The 17,725-nt window shown below is 38.0% G+C and overlaps 3 protein-coding genes across 3 annotated transcripts; 1 reads left to right on the forward strand and 2 right to left on the reverse strand.

The window, feature by feature from the left end:
* Positions 1-208: 208 nt before the first annotated feature.
* Positions 209-4,721, forward strand: rabl3 (RAB, member of RAS oncogene family-like 3; the record flags this gene model as incomplete). Its single annotated transcript, XM_071515234.1, has 6 exons — positions 209-344; positions 440-554; positions 2,032-2,182; positions 2,960-3,031; positions 4,340-4,378; positions 4,592-4,721. Coding segments are annotated over 6 exons (570 nt in total), but the record flags the coding sequence as incomplete, so codon positions are not given.
* A 520-nt stretch (positions 4,722-5,241) lies between these two features.
* Positions 5,242-8,279, reverse strand: LOC139641011 (granzyme B-like). Its single transcript, XM_071515220.1, has 5 exons — positions 8,116-8,279; positions 7,149-7,296; positions 6,629-6,770; positions 5,656-5,916; positions 5,242-5,412 (listed from the first exon to the last, which is right to left on the reverse strand). The coding sequence occupies exons 1-5, from the start codon at positions 8,162-8,164 to the stop codon at positions 5,242-5,244; spliced, it is 771 nt and encodes a 256-aa protein (XP_071371321.1). The 5' UTR covers positions 8,165-8,279.
* A 1,920-nt stretch (positions 8,280-10,199) lies between these two features.
* On the reverse strand, positions 10,200-14,417 carry LOC139641018 (granzyme B-like). Its single transcript, XM_071515228.1, has 5 exons — positions 14,260-14,417; positions 13,236-13,383; positions 12,708-12,849; positions 11,853-12,110; positions 10,200-11,610 (listed from the first exon to the last, which is right to left on the reverse strand). The coding sequence occupies exons 1-5, from the start codon at positions 14,306-14,308 to the stop codon at positions 11,440-11,442; spliced, it is 768 nt and encodes a 255-aa protein (XP_071371329.1). The 5' UTR covers positions 14,309-14,417; the 3' UTR covers positions 10,200-11,439.
* Between the last annotated feature and the right edge of the window lie 3,308 nt (positions 14,418-17,725).

A 17,725-nucleotide genomic window follows, 5' to 3' on the forward strand; every position in this document is an offset into this window, starting at 1 on the left:
AGTGCTGTGGTGATCAGTCTAGAAAAATACAAGGACTCGCCACAAGGACTACAGTTGAAAATTAGCCAGATGGCTAACACTAGCACATTTACAGAAATGTTGATTAATGTGTGTTGTCCTTATAAATAAATAAATACATAAATACATAAATAAATAAACAAACAAACAAACAAACAAACAAACAAACAAACAAACAAAACAATTCAATTTCCAGGTTCATGACTATAAGGAGGGAACCCCAGAGGAGAAAACCTACTACATTGAACTCTGGGATGTCGGAGGATCTGTTGGCAGCGCCAGCAGTTTGAAAAGCACCAGAGCTGTCTTCTACAACTCAGTTAATGGTAAAGTAGATTTTAGAAATGTTGGCATTTATTCAAAAAAAGCAGAAAATGTATGGATCGCTAGTTTTTGGTATTTATTTTTTGTATTTTTCCAGGCATTATATTGGTACAGGATTTGACGAACAAGAAATCGTCTCAGAATCTCTACCGCTGGTCATTAGAGGCTTTGAACAGAGACTCCTCCCCAACAGGAGTCATCGTCTCAAATGGGTAAGTACAGTAGGCTTGAGTCTGTATATTGATTGTTTTCATACACACCTGACCTCACACACAATACATTACAGCTCACAAGGACAAGCATTTCATGATTTGCATTCACAGTATTTATATTTATATATAAACAGTATTTATATACAGTGTATATATATATGATTTTAAAATCATAATTTGAAAATTTGATTATTGTCTGAGACTATACAATGTTTTCTATTATGCTAAAGTAATGAGAAAATTCTATATATATATATATATATATATATATATATATATATATATATATATATATTCTATATATATTTTTATGACGTTAGAAAATTCAAATAAATGAAAAATAGGGTGTGCAAAAGTAAGTGCGCCCCTTGAGCTAAACTGTGTGGGAAAACTAAGGACTCTCTTGCTCTTAGTATTGCTATGACTATCACTATTGCTCTCTCCACCTACATGTAAAACCCTTTCTCTGGGGGTTTCCAAAAGCATTCTGGGAAATGTAGCAAATCACCAACTGGAGTAGAAATGGACAAGACAAGTTTAGGGAAAGTGGGTACAACAAAAAAGGTAAATTACAACAATTCATCACAAACTCCTGGAACGAACATCACAGATTGATGATATCGAACAGTGTAAAAGTATCCGAGGGTGGAATTTTCCTTTTAAGGAGCTGCTAACCCACCTAAACAATTTCATTTGTACCAGTTTTAGTGTCTCATGGTCTAAATGCTGTTTCAGAGGCTTCTCCACCCTGAGGATAATAAAAATCTTGGGGAAACACTGAATAGTTGTAATTTTTTTGGCATGAAAATGGTCACAATTTATAGATATTGAATGCTGATTAAAAATAAAATCAGCTATTGGTGACTTCAGTCTAAGAATATTGGTATAACCTTCAAAAATCCATATTGGTCTAACCCTGCTCTCCATAAACGAATACTTTAGCGGCCGATTCCAATATTTCCACATGCCACACGGTTATATAGACGGCAAACATGTTCTCAACGCATTTCTTGAATTACGTTACTTAATTTACTCACAGTTTGTTGATGCTGGTTGTTGATCGTAATGATGATGATGATGATGATGAATGGATTAGCAGGTGAAGTTGCGATGTGATGAAAAAGAGCCTTCCACAAAGTTAAAAAATAAATAAATAAATAGGAGTTTTTAGTATATGATAATGACTAAATCAGATAACACAAAGTAACCAAAATAACAAAACAAAGGTTACATTATTTCCGATTGTTTCACCGTTGAAAACTACCACGCTCTCTGCATCTTCCAACTGGATCAATTTACTGGCAAAAGCTTTGATCGCTCACTTCTTATGTTTCCTGTTTGTGTGTCTGGTGAAAACAGGGACTTGGCCACCAGGTTATGCTATATTCCTCTAAACTGTTCACAGAAAAAGGTGAAGAAAAGAAATGGCTCTAACAAATACAAATGTATATCGTCGTGTTCTTTTCCCCCCCCGCAGCGACTACGACAGAGAGCAGTTCGCTGAGAACCCGGTGCCTTTGCTGCTGATTGGCACCAAGTTTGACCAGATCCCCGAGAACAAACGCAACGACGTCCTCACCCGGACCGCCTTCCTGTCTGAAGACTTCAATGCAGAGGAGATCAACCTGGTAGGTCCACTGCACCGTTTTGGTGGCCGGCCGGGCAAGGGGCTGTGGATTAGAGCAGCGGTTCTCAACGGGATCCGGGGACCTCCAGGGGTCCTTGAGGGAGTCCCAGGGGGTCCCCAGCAAATTGATCAATTGTTGTTGTTAATTTACAAGAAGTGAACACAATTAGAGAATGTAGAAGAATGACTGTTTTGATCATAGCTTCACTGTTATCTCTCTACCTGCAATACAAATAGTCATGGAATTCTGGGCAAAATCATATCTAACAGTAAAAATATTCTTAGATTTGGGTCCGAGAGACAAGATTTCATCAAATGGGGGTCCGTTTGACCGGTGTTGTATTATGGGGAAACAGAGAACTGTGATAGCACTCCTAAGCCCATATTCTTAAAGTCTGTCAGAGGGCTCATGTGATCCTGATCTAGATCGCCAGGTTTGTGGTTGAATCTCAGTTGAAGGCAGAGTGTGAAAATGCCTAGCAACTCAGTGACATTAATCACACGTTTACTGAGTTTCCAGTTCCATACATATCATCTGGAGAGTTTGCGTTATAAAGTGCACCTACAGAAGAGAGAATAGTCCTAAATACTATATGTTTTTTGTCCAATAAAAGTTGCAGGGGAAATCCGTTAGTGAGGTTTAATTCTCTCTTCTGTTCATCACCCAGGAGGAAAAAAGCAGTAACACACAGCATGTGTTACTTTGAAGCATTCAATGCGAAAAAATTCAACCCACTCTCTTTGAGGTTCGTGGCTAAAGTGATATCTTGTTTCCCAGGACTGCACAAACCCCAGATACCTTGCTGCAGGCACGTCGAACGCAGTGAAGCTGAGCAGGTTCTTTGACAAGGTGAGAAACCCAGGGTGCAGCCATGCAACATGCACGTTTATTCTGCCTTTGGTGAAATGGCCCTTAAAGCAATATTCCACTTAGTTTTGACATGGGGGGGTTATTCGGCACTTGACCGCCATGAAAAACAGAATATAAACTAATCACCAAGATCAGACGCAGCTGGACGAGTTTGTAGCGTTCAGATTTTTACTTCCCATTCATTTGAATGAGCCACGAAAATAGCCTGAAAACTGACATTTAATACGTTTGTGAACAGATTCAACAACAGATCCTGTTTTTAAGATAATAAAGCAGTAACTGGTGATTAGTTTATATTCTGGTTTTCAGGGTGGTCAAGCTTTTGAGTGGAGAATTTATTCTAATGCTCTACTATTTTTACTGCTCTGTGGTGTGGATCTACTAAGAATTTACCAATACCTATCACATGAAGTGTGTGCGATTTAATTGTAATCCGGTGCTTGGATAGTGTTCAAATCATGGCATCACGCTGAAGGAAATGGCGTAGCAATTTTTGCAGGCAAATTGAAAGTAGACATGATTAATAACATGCGCAGGGGACAGTTGTAGAGTAAAAACATTCTCCCTCTTTCCCTTTTTCCATATTTGATTATTAATTTTGAAGTATTTTTGTCAGGTAGGCCTTTTTCTTTCTGTTTTACTTTAATGTAACTAACGAATAGGCTATTTCATGAGTTATGTAAATGATTGCTCAAATTGCCTGACATGCTAAATGACATAAGGGTTGAACTAGTCTACTGTAATAAGAAGTTGCACTTGCATTGAATTTTGCCTTGTTTAGTGTTGGCTTGATACCTTTTGAACCTTTAGGGCCTTGGCTATTTCTGCAATGGGATTGGTCCCTGTCCCAAAATTTGCCATGAGAAAAAATTCAGATTTCCCTCTCCCCTCTCTCGTCTTCCATTCCCCACCTGGAGGTGCATCTCCTCCTCCTCATACCCCTGTCTATTCTCATCAGTCCCCCACACAATTCAATGTACAGTATAATATGCTGCAGAAAACGGCTCATTTGGCACATGATGAGAAGTGATCTGCTTTCTCTTGGCACTAAGTGGGGCAGCACATTGCAGAGTGAAATTTGTGCTGTCTGGTAAATCACACAGGGAGGGTCATTTGAAAAATCACTTCAACTGTTTTTATACCTTACAACTGGCACCCCCTAAAATCCATATTCATTACAATTAATTGTTAAAAGCACAAGTCATGTGAAGGCCCAGTTCCTTATAAATTTCAAATGCTCATGAGCCTGGTTAGTAGATCAAAATGTTCCATTCTGACATTTAACAGGTCATAGAGAAGAGATACTTCACAAGAGATTCAAGTCAGGTAAGTTTTACCTTGCCACTCTTTCATCTCTGTTATAAACAATAAGATTAACAAATGATGTTATCATGGTCATTTTTGGTTAAAGGAATACTGTAAAATGAAAACTCTGTGTTAGTCTGTGTTACTTGCAACTGAGCAGTTAATGACAGAAGTTTAATTTTGGGGTGCGCTACTCCTTTATTGCAAAAGCTATCTCTTTCACTTTCCCTGCAGATGACGGGTTTCACAGACAGGAAACGGTTCAACTTCAAAAGTTTGCACTACGACTAACAAGCCATGAACACAACAGCGGCAGTCTGTGGTTCGATCTGTATCTCTGTGGCCTTTTACACCACAAGTCAACCATCACACTTATTAACACACTTTCAATATCTGCTCTCCTTTGCCCACCTCTTTGTCTCACTGCCATTTCTCCTTTATGTACAATCTACTCAACATGCGTACTGACTCTGTATTCTGGAAGTTTTTCATCTGCAAATATGTAGTTGAGACAATTGAGACATGGATTGTGCAAATGGGAGTGCAGCACAAAGTTAGGTAGGTGTTACAGATAATTTGGACACTCTTGCAAGTCCTACAAGATGGACTGAAACAGAGCTAAGGGCAGATGTCAGGAATATACAAAGTGAATGACTAAATGATTAGAAATTAACAGAATACATTGTTTTTATTCCAGATGTTCATTAATTTTTGCTATATTAGCAAATAAATTGTTTACTTTTGTGTGTGCACATTTTTCACATCAAAGCTTCAGAAGCATTAATTTGCTAAACATGCATTGCATTACTGCACAATATTTAATAAGCAAGTGACAAAAGGGCAATATTCTTGGCCTCTTCAACGTTGGCCCATGCAACATACCCTTATCCTTTCATCACCGTCTTAATCCAGGGGAGAAAGAAATGGATTTTCATGAAGACATGCGGATACTTGGGGTCATCACACCCCTTGTTGTCGTTTTTATTTTTATTTTTAGTAAATGCTGATATCCCCTGAGGCTTGGTGTTGCAGATTAGCGGTCCACCTGAATCACCCTAGGATAAAAAGGCAACATGAAGAGTTTATTAAGTGGTTTAAACACAAACTAGGTAGCCTACTGTTTTTTATGAATGAAGGGAAAAAAAATGCTCATTTTCCCATAAAAACTCATATATTTGAAATTACACATCGGGCTGTTAAACAAATTTGAATTGTCGAATGTTCAAGAAACTCAGTCCATGTCAGCATGGCAGCTACTTGTTTGTTGATCTGATTCAAATACATTTCTGTTTGATTACCTGGCAAATCCCCCCCTTCTTTCTGCCAGTGTGGGTGCATATCATTTGGTCACCAGAGAAATATATGCCCCACTTATTTTTGCACTCAGAGTTGAATTGCATCTTCACTGTCGTCTCCCTCAGAACATCAGAGCCGGGTGTCTCAGGTCCAGTTCGTCCCCAGCCAGCCACAGAGCACTTAATGTTGGCTGGGATTTTCCCATCCTTCTTGGGTAGTCCAATGACCTTCACATACCGATTCAGTGTGGCATTCGTCTTTAACTGTGAAAGAGGACGGAGCAGCAGTCAGTTTGGCCCTTTCCGAGTGGGAAGTCACAGAGCAGCCGTCTTAATTCGCCTCAGTTGTCATTCTGCAGTTGTGCCCCTGCATAAAAGTATCTACCCATCTATCAGTTATCAGTTATTCTTCTTAAAGTTGAACTAGGCAAGATTATTCCAGAAAATCCAGCCATTTTATCAGCCTAAATCACCATGTGGGGCTGCAACAGAGAAGAGCGTCCCCTCCCCCTAAATGAGACGCTGTAGATTTGCCCTATTTGCCTAAATAATAATCTGGTGTCGCCCACAACACAACACAACAATTGACTGTTTTTCAGGAAGTACAAACATGGGGATTTTGTTATAAAAATACAAGAAAATAAAAATGTTGTAATTTTTTGGGGCATTGTTAAATGTCTATATATTATGGCATGAAAAATTGGTAAATCAAATGTAATCAAAAAAACATTTATTTCATTGTGACTAATTCTACAAAGGACTGACAGAATAATGGAACAAAGTTGCAGAGGGTTGCAGAAGTATGTTGTATTTTGAGTTTTAACAGACTTTGAGAATTTGAGAGTTTTAAAGACTGATAATAATAACATTATCAGCAAATAGTATTGTACAAATACATTTCAGAGAAATTGACTTCAATTTGTGTTTGCTTTTCTTTAGATGAGCAGCTAACTGCAGTTTTAATCTGTTAGTTTACCTTAAGCAGCATAATGTCATAATGGAATTGGCCAGTGAAGTTAGGATTCTGATAGAACTTAGCCACTGGGATGCTTTGCTGACTTTTCTCCTTCTTAGTTATGTTTTGTGCTCCAAGTACCACCGTCATGATGTCCTCAGACCTGAGTAAATAATAAATAAATGTAAAATAATTAGATTTATTCATATAGCACTTTTCCCAGGAATTACAAACAAGGGATTGAACAAGGGCTTGAAAAACATAAAATCAAACAGCAAAAGCAATAAATATTTAAAAGTAAGGTAAACATGATAAAAGGCGGGTCAAAAACAATTATTAAAAGGTGGTTACATAAATGCAGGTTTATCAAACTGTGTTTTACAAACTGATTTCAATATATTTAATATGAAAATACTACAGTCTCTTAGCAAGATCAGCACATGCGATGCTTGCATAAAAAAATAATTCTGTAGCTTCAGCGCTTTCGGTTTACATGCAGTCAGATGTCACTGTACTCTGTAAATATGTAAAATATACTCACATTTTGCAGTGTGCTGAAGTTAAAACAAAGTCCTTCCGAATGAGTATCCCTCCGCAAACATGGCCTCCTCGGACCTGGAGAGACACCATGTAGGGTCTGGAATGAGCCTTGGCCACCTTTCCGCTCACTATGCCACTCTCACTGGCCTCTTACATGAAGAGAAGAGGCACAAGTCTCAGGTCAAGTTAAATCGAAGTCAAGTCCATGTCATTAATGTCAAGTCTTAAATCTAAATGTCAGAACAAATCCAGAGTCTAGTATCAATTTAATATCTTAAAGAAATCTAAGAAATCTTGGTAAGAGCATCATGAGTTTGATTTCTATAATCAGTTTCAACTTCAATAAATTCAATCATTCCATACAAATTCAGAAAACAGAATTTAAATTCAGTCGTCTGCTGGAACAAATCTCATCACTTTCAATCTAAGTCATTTACACAAACAATCTCAAGTCAAGACTTTAGAAACCTTTTCAAGTCATCAAAGTACAAGTCAAGTCAAGTCTCAAGTCTTCTCTTCATGCATCAAGTCAAGTCTCAAGCATTTCAAATTGTGACTCCAGTCAAGTCATGCGACTCGAGTCCCAGACTCTGTCAGTGGATTATGTAGAAGATGCAGCATCATAGATGCCCCAGCCAGATTATACTGTGACTACTGTGAATTTGCCTTGCTTACAAATCAACAAAAGCAGAATTCAAAGTATTTATGAAGGGCTTAATTCCAACATGATATACTACAGTATAGCCATTTTGGAAAATGTTGGCCTCTAGAAATTCTTTGGTCAATATTTCCAAGAACAGCTGTTATTATGCTTAAGAACGCTATTGACTATAAGCAAAACTTAAAGACTACCAATAACTTAAACCCATAATGCGCTTTACTTCTATGCCAGTAGTCATTTTGAATGCTACTCTTCAAGCCCAAGCCGCACTTTAGAGAGGGGTTGTTGTAAAAATGTGAGATCTTACCAGTGAGGGAGAGCAGCTGAAAGAGAAATATAATGCAGTATTGCATCATGGTAGCTGTGCAGGAGTTAAAATCTGAACAGTCTAGCTAGCAATTCTCTCTCTGCCACTTTTTGTACCCTCAACTCCCACACCGGAAACTTTGGGTGGGGGGGGGGGGGGTCTGCATTGTCAAAATGATTCTTGCACAGAGGAGGTGTTTCATTGCAGCATGTCTATGTGAGACCATCTTTTGAAATAAATAGTATTTGTTGTCACAAATAAGATAAACCAGTCTATTGTGTGGATTTATTGAAAGAACTTGGTGTAGGTGCATTACTGTTAAACCATCAATAACCTAATGCTTTTTTGCACTTCACTGTATTATTATTCTGCATTATATATCAGCAAAAACAATGTGTGGTAATACGTGTGTGTAATGACACAGGGCAGCTTTAAAATGTTGAAAGTATTTTCAAATTACATTTCAGGCTATAGTGAACTGGTCAGAAACTAAAAGTCCTGAATATTGGCCCAATGTACTGCTTGCCTAAAAGATATTTTGCCATAAACAAACCCATGAACATTGATATCTAGATGTTCACAATTATTATTTAAGTGTCTGTGAAGTAGTACAAATATCCCTGCACTTGGCTGATTATTTTAACCTAAACCAAAGGAAGAGAGTAAAGGTGGGACATAAGCGGTCCGACGGAAACTATATCAGCTTCACATTGACCACAATGTGGGGGGATTCACACTTTACACACATACCTGCAAACACACACATAATGCTGAACCGTGACAACCTTTCAAAACACCCTTGCCAATCTGTTCATTCATATTTTATTTTACTAGCTGTCCCATGTAGATTCACAAGGTACCATATGCTTTAGATATTTTTTTCCTGCTGTGTCTGTGTGAGTCTTTGCCTCATGTTGTTGGACTGCCAGAGTTAATCTAAATTTCTAAAAGAAGAGAGAATGCCATGTTAGCATTGTGCTTTACACTAGAGCTGAGAGACGTTGTGAAATTCTGTACCAATACTCTTCATTTGCCCAGGGCTTGTGTTGTGTTGTTTTGCACCTTGTGGGCATTGAATAGTTTAGATTCTTGGTTTAATAATCTGAAAGTAGATAAGACATCATTTTAATCTGTTAAAGTAGTTTGGAATCTGCTGAAATGGATTTGAAGCGTGATTTTACCACTACTTTGGTGTTTGTAAAACCTTCTCAGCAAACAGTGACCCAGAATTCAGGGTGTTCATTTACTTAAAGAGATGATTCTCATTAAAGTTATACCTTAAAGGGCCAATAAGTAAGATTTTTTTTTACTATCCCATAGCACATAATATATCTGTGGGGGGTTGATATGGTTGTTCAATCAATACCAATGATCAATACCAATGACTAAGCAATTACTTTGTCAGGTACTGACATTTCTGGATTTCCAAACTCACCTTTGGGTCCGTACAGTTAAATAGAATAAAAACTCCCCACCCATTGGAGTGTCAAGACACCACCACCCACCCATCTGCTGGTATTTTCCATTGCTCAACGATGTAGAATGGTGCTACGAGTGAAGTGGGTCTGTTGTGAAATGCAAACTAACCTTGACAATACAACTAGCACCTAAAGATATTTGGCATATAGGCTAGAAATAGGAATTCTATGAACAAGGCCAGTCTAGCAACAAAAAACATTAGTCTGCTATAAAGCGTAGGCTATCTTAGGCCTTAAATTGTCATTGTCTATTCAAGAAATTCTGTGCATATGTGCAATAGAATAGTGACATATTTAACGAAAGGTATTGCAAAATATAACTACAGTCATCAGTTATGCAAAGCAATCTGGCCTGATAGTTGTGAATAGTGATGATCCACAGGGCAAGATTTTCAGTTTATGGATCAGATAAGTTGGTGTGGAAAGAGATAAGGGATGAGAGAGTGCACAGACCCAAAGAAATAAGGTGAGAAGTGTAAAAAAAATTAAATTACTTTATTTCATTGGCAAGTTCTATTTGATTAAAAAACTAACTCCCAGAGGGATTTCCAGGCTGTCATGGCGGAGTGAGAACGTCCTGGAACATTGCTCCAACAAATCCTTCAATAAATTAGAAATATCCACCGCATATTTAACACAGCCGAGGTCATTTAATTGTTTACCACTCTCAAAACGATTACAACACATACTGAGGATCACGAGGAGCCATAACAAGAAGAAAAGAAACAATATAAGAACAAGCAGTGATGCTAACGGTACACAAGCTAACAACGCCATATCGACACAGAAAATAGGCGAGCAGCTTGAAGTAAAAGAACCGCATGACGCGCGGAGGTGGACAAAAGGCATTCGAAACCTTGCGCAAGAGGGAATGAAAGTATTGTATCGCGCAGAAATAATATATAAGGTTTTAAATAAAACTTTATGAGCTTTATGATTAGTTCCGCGCGACCATTGGACCAGCACTGTGTGAAGTATGTGCTCTCGTTCCATCGGGTAAGATTTCTACTTTCAGTCTCTCTTGCGCGAGGTTTCGAATCCCTTTTTATCCACCACTACCAGTTAAAGGAATATAATACCCCAAAATGAAAACTCAGTCATTAACTGCTCAGTTGCGACTGGCATGGACCGAGTTTTCATTTTGGGGTGCATTACTTCTTTTATTGCAAAAGCTATCTCTTTCACTTTCCCTGCAGATGACGGGTTTCACAGACAGGAAACGGTTCAACTTCAAAAGTTTGCACTACGACTAACAAGCCATGAACACAACAGCGGCAGTCTGTGGTTCGATCTGTATCTCTGTGGCCGTTTACACCACAAGTCAACCATCACACTTATTAACACACTTTCAATATCTGCTCTCCTTTGCCCACCTCTTTGTCTCACTGCCATTTCTCCTTTATGTACAATCTACTCAACATGCGTACTGACTCTGTATTCTGGAAGTTTTTCATCTGCAAATATGTAGTTGAGACAATTGAGACATGGATTGTGCAAATGGGAGTGCAGCACAAAGTTAGGTAGGTGTTACAGATAATTTGGACACTCTTGCAAGTCCTACAAGATGGACTGAAACAGAGCTAAGGGCAGATGTCAGGAATATACAAAGTGAATGAGTAAATGATTAGAAATTAACAGAATACAATGTTTTTATTCCAGATGTTTATTAATTTTTGCTATATTAGCAAATTAATTGTTTACTTTTGTGTGTGCACATTTTTCAAATCAAAGCTTCAGAAGCATTAATTTGCTAAACATGCATTGCATTACTGCACAATATTTAATAAGCAACTGACAAAAGGGCAATATTCTTGGCTTCTTCAACGTTGGCCCATGCAACATACCCTTATCCTTTCATCACCGTCTTAATCCAGGGGAGAAAGAAATGGATTTTCATGAAGACATGCGGATACTTGGGGTCATCACACCCCTTGTCGTCTTTTTTATTTTTCATTTTAGTAAATGCTGATATCCCCTGGGGCTTGGTGTTGCAGATTAGCGGTCCACCGGAATCACCCTGGGATAAAAAGGCAACATGAAGAGTTTATTAAGTGGTTTAAACACAAACTAGGAAGCCTACTGTTTTTTATGAATTAAAGGGAAAAAAATGCTAATTTTCCCATAAAAACTCATATATTTGAAATTACACATCGGGCTGTTAAACAACTTTCAATTGTCAAATGTTCAAGAAACTCAGTCCATGTCAGCATGGCAGCTACTTGTTTGTTGAAACCAGAAAATACATTTCTGTTTGATTACCTGACAAATCCCTCCCTTCTTTCTGCCAGTGTGGGTGCATATCATTTGGTCACTGGAGAAGTGTTCGCGCCACTTATTACTGCACTCGAAGTTGAATTGCACCTTCACTGTCGTCTCCCTCAGAACATCAGAGCCGGGTGTCTCAGGTCCAGATTGTCCCCAGCCAGCCACAGAGCACTTAGTGTTGGCTGGGATTTCTTCCTTCGTAGGTAATTCAATGACCTTCACATACTGATTCAGTTCGGCATTGGTCATTAGCTGTGAAAAAGAACGGAGCAGCACTCAGTTTGGCCCTTTCCAAGTGGGAAGTCACAGAGCAGCCGTCTTAAAAATATCTACCCATCTATCATATTTTTCACTGTGTGTTGTTATATCTTCTTAAAGTTGTACTAGACAAGATTATTAAGTGAAAATCCAGCCATTTTATCAGCCTAAATCACCTAGTGGGACTGCTGGCGCATTTACAGCAATGTTTATTAATGTGCACTGTCCCTGTTAAATAAACCAACAAATAAATAAAACAGAGAAGAGCGTCCCGTCCCCCTAAATGAGACGCTGTTGATTTGCCCTACAAGTAAAAACATTGGGATTTTGTTATAAAAATACAAGATAATACAAATTTTGTAATTCTTTTGGGCATTTATTGTAGCTATATAGTATGGCATGAGAAATTGGTAAATCAGGTGAAAAAAACATTTATTTCATTGTGACTAACTCTGAGTGTTTTAAAGACTGATAATAATAACATTATCAGCTAATAGTATTGTACAAATACATTCCAGAGAAACTGACTTGAATTTGTGTTTGCTTTTCTTTAGATGAGCAGCTAACTGCAGTTTTAATCTGTTAGTTTACCTTAAGCAGCATAATGTCATAATGGAATTTGCCAGTGAAGTTAGGATTCTGATAGAACTTAGCCACTGGGATGCTTTGCTGACTTTTCTCCTTCTTAGTTATGTTTTGTGCTCCAAGTACCACCGTCATGATGTCCTCAGACCTGAGTAAATAATAAATGAATTCATATATAAAATATGAAATATAATATATAGCACTTTTCCCAACAATTACAGTTCTTCACAAGGGATTGAAAAACAGCAAAGAAACAACAACAAAAGCATTAAATATAAAATAAATATAAAAGCAAGGTAAAAATTATAAATGGTGGGTCAAATAGGGTTAATAGGTTGTTACATAAATGCTGACATAAAAAACTGATTTAGCTCGTCAGGCACATTGACATTTTTGAGTCCTGATGACAAAGGCATCATTTTTGGTTTTTTATAATGAATGAAAATACTACAGTTTCTTAGCAACATCAGCACATGTGATTAGGTTTACATGTCAGATGTCACTGCACACTGTAAATATGTAAAATATACTCACATTTTGCAGTGTGCTGAAGTTAAAACAAAGTCCTTCCGAATGAGTATCCCTCCACAAACATGGCCTCCTCGGACCTGGAGAGACACCATGTAGGGTCTGGAATGAGGCTTGGCCACCTTTCCGCTCACTATGCCACTCTCACTGGCCTCTTACATGAAGAGAAGAGGGAAAATTAATGGTCAGTGGACCAAGTCCAGGTATGACCAAGTCAACTTTACTTGAGTCCCAAGTCACTCAGGTCTTGAGGCACAAGTCTCAGGTCAAGTCTCAAGTCTAAATGTAGAACGGCAAGTCAAGTCAGAACAAATCAAGAGTCCAGTATCAATTTAATATCTTAAGGAAAACAAATTTTAATAGGATAAAAACTTGGTAAGAGCATCATGAGTTTGTTCATTCCATACAAATTCAGAAAAGAGAATTTAAATTCAGTCGTCTGCTGGAACAAATCTCATCACTTTCAGTCTAAGTCATTTACACAAACACAAGATCATTTCAAAAACCTTTTCAAGTCACCAATGTAGAAGTCAAAGTCCAAGTCAGCAGAACCCAAGTCAAGTCTCAAGTCTTCTATTCATGCATCAAGTCAAGTCTCAAGCATTTCAAATTGTGACTCCAGTCAAGTCCAAGTCATGCGACTCGAGTCCCCGACTCTGTCAGTGGATTATGTAGAAGATGCAGCATCATAGATGCCCCAGCCAGATGATACTGTGACTACTGTGAATTTGCCTTGCTTACAAATCCACAAAAGCAGAATTCATATTATTTATAAAGGGCTTAATTCCAACATGACATATAGCCATTTTGGAAAATGTTTGCTTCTAGAAAAAAAAAAGATTCATTGGTCAGTATTTACAGCTGCTAGTACGCTTAAGAATGCTATTGACTATAAGCACAACTTTAAAGACTACCAATAACTTAAACCCATAATGCGCTTTACTTCTATGCCAGTAGTCATTTTGAATGCTACTCTTCAAGCCCAAGCCGCACTTTAGAGAGGGGTTGTTGTAAAAATGTGAGATCTTACCAGTGAGGGAGAGCAGCTGAAAGAGAATTATAATGCAGTATTGCATCATGGTAGCTGTGCAGGAGTTAAAATCTGAACAGTCTAGCTAGCAATTCTCTCTCTGCCACTTTTTGTACCCTCAACTCCCACACAGGAAACTTTGGGTGGGGGGGGGGGGTCTGCATTGTCAAAATGATTCTTGCACAGAGGAGGTGTTTCATTGGAACATGTCTATGTGAGACCGTCTTTTGAAATAAGTCATGTCTGTTGTCATAAATAAGGTAAAAGTCAACCAGCCTATTGCAAGAGTGTCTGCCTGCAGGGCTCCTCTGTGGAGTGGCTTCCGGTGCAGGCTCCGCTCTCAAGTCAGTTCCACTGTGAGGACAGGAAATGCACGCAAAAAAATACAAAATACAATTGTGTAGACACTTCCGGTGGAAACGATTTTGTTGTTGATTTATATTTAATTAATTAGTCAACATTGTAACGTGAAAACTATTAATACCCTAAATGTAGCATAAATCTTGATTTTGCCTATTCTGTCTATGTAGCACATAACATTGGTATCTATGCCAGTGTAGCAACATACTGTATATTGATTCAATAATTCTACTAGTAACAGTATCTTATTTACACGCGCTACTGATTTATTCTGTCAAATATAGCCTAGCGACATCAATTCATAGAAAAACATTCAATCAACATTCAATCAACAACAACATTGTTGATTGAACAATTGGAGCTTAGGCCTCTCTTCTTGTCTTTCTCAAAAAACAGACACACTTCTCATTCATAATTTCCCTTTGAAGAATAATATACTACAGCATTTTACTGCAATCAGCTGAATTTAATATAGGCCAATTAATATTTTAACTATGCAAGCAACTATGCATGTCGGCACACATGGAGGGCAGGAATAGTTAGTTAAAACCATATTTATTTTCTTAAAATAATTAGCCTATTAGAAATAGTATAGTATAAGGCGATAGTGAACTGCTCAGAAACTAAGAGTCCTGAATGTTGGCCCCATGTACCTCTATGAACCAGTAATCCCTTAAAATAACCTTACATTTACATTAATGCACCCCTTAATTCAGGCAAAATCCCCTTAAAATTAGTTAAGGGAGTTATTAATGGAGGAGACCCCATCAAAACCACCTTAAACACCCCTTTTTGACTGCTTACTTTCTAATCTAATGTAAAATTCAGGGAGACAGGAACTTTCCATTAATAACTCATTAATAACCTGTAAACCTGCACAAAAGGCATAAAAATCCCTTAATTTCTAGTGTCTCTCTGAATCAACCCATGAATAAATCCCTTAAAAACTCATGATACTCATACCTAACTTTTGGAGATGGAGAAATTTAGGACATTTCAGGGACAAAATTAAAGGGTTGGGTTTCGTAGTCCTACTGCTTGCCTGAAAGTCAGACATTTTGCCAACAACAAACCCATGAACACTGAAATCTAGATATTCCCAATTGTTTAAGTGTCTGTGAAGTAGTACAAATACCCCTGCGCTTGGCTGATTATTTTAACCTAAACCAAAGGAAGAGAGTAAAGGTGGGACATAAGCGGTCCGACGGAAACTATACCAGCTTCACATTGACCACAATGTGGGGGGATTCACACTTTACACACATACCTGCAAACACACACATAATGCTGAACTGTGACAACCTTTCAAAACACCCTTGCCAATCTGTTCATTCACATTTTATTTTACTAGCTGTCCCATGTAGATTCAGAAGGGACTTGGAATGGTTTAGAATCTCACTAGTGGTGTTTGTAAAACCTAATCAGCAAACAGTGACCCAGAATTTGGGGTGTTCATTTACTTAAAGAGAGGATTCTCATTAAAGGTATACCTTAAAGCAGTGATTTTCAACCTTTTTCATATCATAGGACCCTAATTTAGTCCATATTAGGGCCACAGACCCCTATTTGAAGAGATTTTGTCTCTTGAACCCAAATCTGATTTTTTTTTTATTGTTCGATATGATTTTGTCCAGAATCCCACGACTATCTGTATTGTAGGTAGAAAGATAAGAGTGAAACTATGATCAAAACAGTCATTCTTCAACATTTTCTAATTGTGTTAACTTCTTGTAAATGAAATAATGGTGAAGTTTAACAATTCATCAATTTGCTGGGGACCCCCTGGAATCCCCTCAAGGACCCCTGATGGTCCCTGGACTCCATGTTGAGAACCACTGCCTTAAAGGGCCAATAAGTAAGATTTTTTTTTTACTATCCCATAGCACAAAATGACCATAATATATCTGTGGGGGGTTGATATGGTTGTTCAATCAATACCAATGATCAATACCAATGACTAAGCAATTACTTTGTCAGGTACTGACATTTCTGGATTTCCAAACTCACCTTTGGGTCCATACAGTTAAATAGAACAAAAACTCCCCACCCATTGGAGTGTCAAGACACCACCACCCACCCATCTGCTGGTATTTTCCATTGCTCAACGATGTAGAATGGTGCTACGAGTGAAGTGGGTCTGTTGTGAAATGCAAACTAACCTTGACAATACAACTAGCACCTAAAGGTTATTTGGCATATAGGCTAGAAATAGGAATTCTATGAACAAGGCCAGTCTAGCAACAAAAAACATTAGTCTGCTATAAAGCGTAGGCTAGCTTAGGCCTTAAAGTCTTATATTGTCTATTCTAGAAATTCTGTGCATATATGTGCAATAGGATAGTGACATATTTAATGAAAGGTTCTCAGTTAGTTTTTTTTTGCATTAGGTGCAAAATGGCGGCTCTACAAAGAAGCCTTCGCTCTTTGATTCTGAGGGAGTGACACCAAAACCTGACATTTACTGTTGATGTTTTAGATTTTGTAGCTGCTGGAAATATCTTGAAAATTTGTGAATGTGTAAATGCAAGATTGCTGTGGAGCTGGCTTGTGGTGAGCCTAGTCAGTGACATGCAGCCTATTTTTCTGTAATGCTTATTGTCCACTAGATGGAGGTATATGCATTTCAGTGCTTATAAGCACCTAAATACAGTATGTGCTGCTGAAAGAAAATAGTGAAGACAAAGTGTCATAGTAAGAAGCATGCAGGCATCTGGTAAAATGTTAATGTTAAATTGTAGGTGTTTACAGCTGTTACATCTACACCTCCCAGAGGGTATGTTGTTATTGCTAATGCCACTAAGTCTTATGAAGAAACACTTTCACCCAGCCAGTGCTTAGTAAGATAACACCCATAAAAGGACCATATCTTTGCAGATACCATCATTACAATCACAGTCAACACTTTGAACAAAGAAAGATCTATGTTGTTATTGCCAGATTCCATGGTGGTTAACTGCTTCATATAACCTTCCAGCCTTGTAATTTAAAGCCAGTAATTTTCATGTTCTTACACCCAGGAAGGAGGAGTTGTTGTTAGTACTTCATACAGTGAAAAGGGCAAGTGCAAGGAATACGACAGTAGATTATACATATCACTTTACATTTT

Source organism: Centroberyx affinis, unplaced genomic scaffold (assembly GCF_046629955.1).
Source record: "Centroberyx affinis isolate AG114_WGS23_722 - 3 ecotype Tasmania unplaced genomic scaffold, CSIRO-AGI_Caff_v1 ptg000332l_1, whole genome shotgun sequence".
In the NCBI taxonomy this organism is placed as follows: Eukaryota; Metazoa; Chordata; class Actinopteri; order Beryciformes; family Berycidae; genus Centroberyx; species Centroberyx affinis.

Bases quoted from the DNA above. Each gene is read 5' to 3' on its own strand.
- LOC139641018 (XM_071515228.1), bottom strand. From the start codon at position 14,308: ATGATGCAATACTGCATTATAATTCTCTTTCAGCTGCTCTCCCTCACT. The intron at 13,384-14,259 runs GTAAGATCTCAC...TCTTCATGTAAG, and splicing joins TCAGCTGCTCTCCCTCACTG to AGGCCAGTGAGAGTGGCATA. The intron at 12,850-13,235 runs GTGAGTATATTT...TTATTTACTCAG, and splicing joins ACTTCAGCACACTGCAAAAT to GTCTGAGGACATCATGACGG.
- LOC139641011 (XM_071515220.1), bottom strand. From the start codon at position 8,164: ATGATGCAATACTGCATTATATTTCTCTTTCAGCTGCTCTCCCTCACT. The intron at 7,297-8,115 runs GTAAGATCTCAC...TCTTCATGTAAG, and splicing joins TCAGCTGCTCTCCCTCACTG to AGGCCAGTGAGAGTGGCATA. The intron at 6,771-7,148 runs GTGAGTATATTT...TTATTTACTCAG, and splicing joins ACTTCAGCACACTGCAAAAT to GTCTGAGGACATCATGACGG.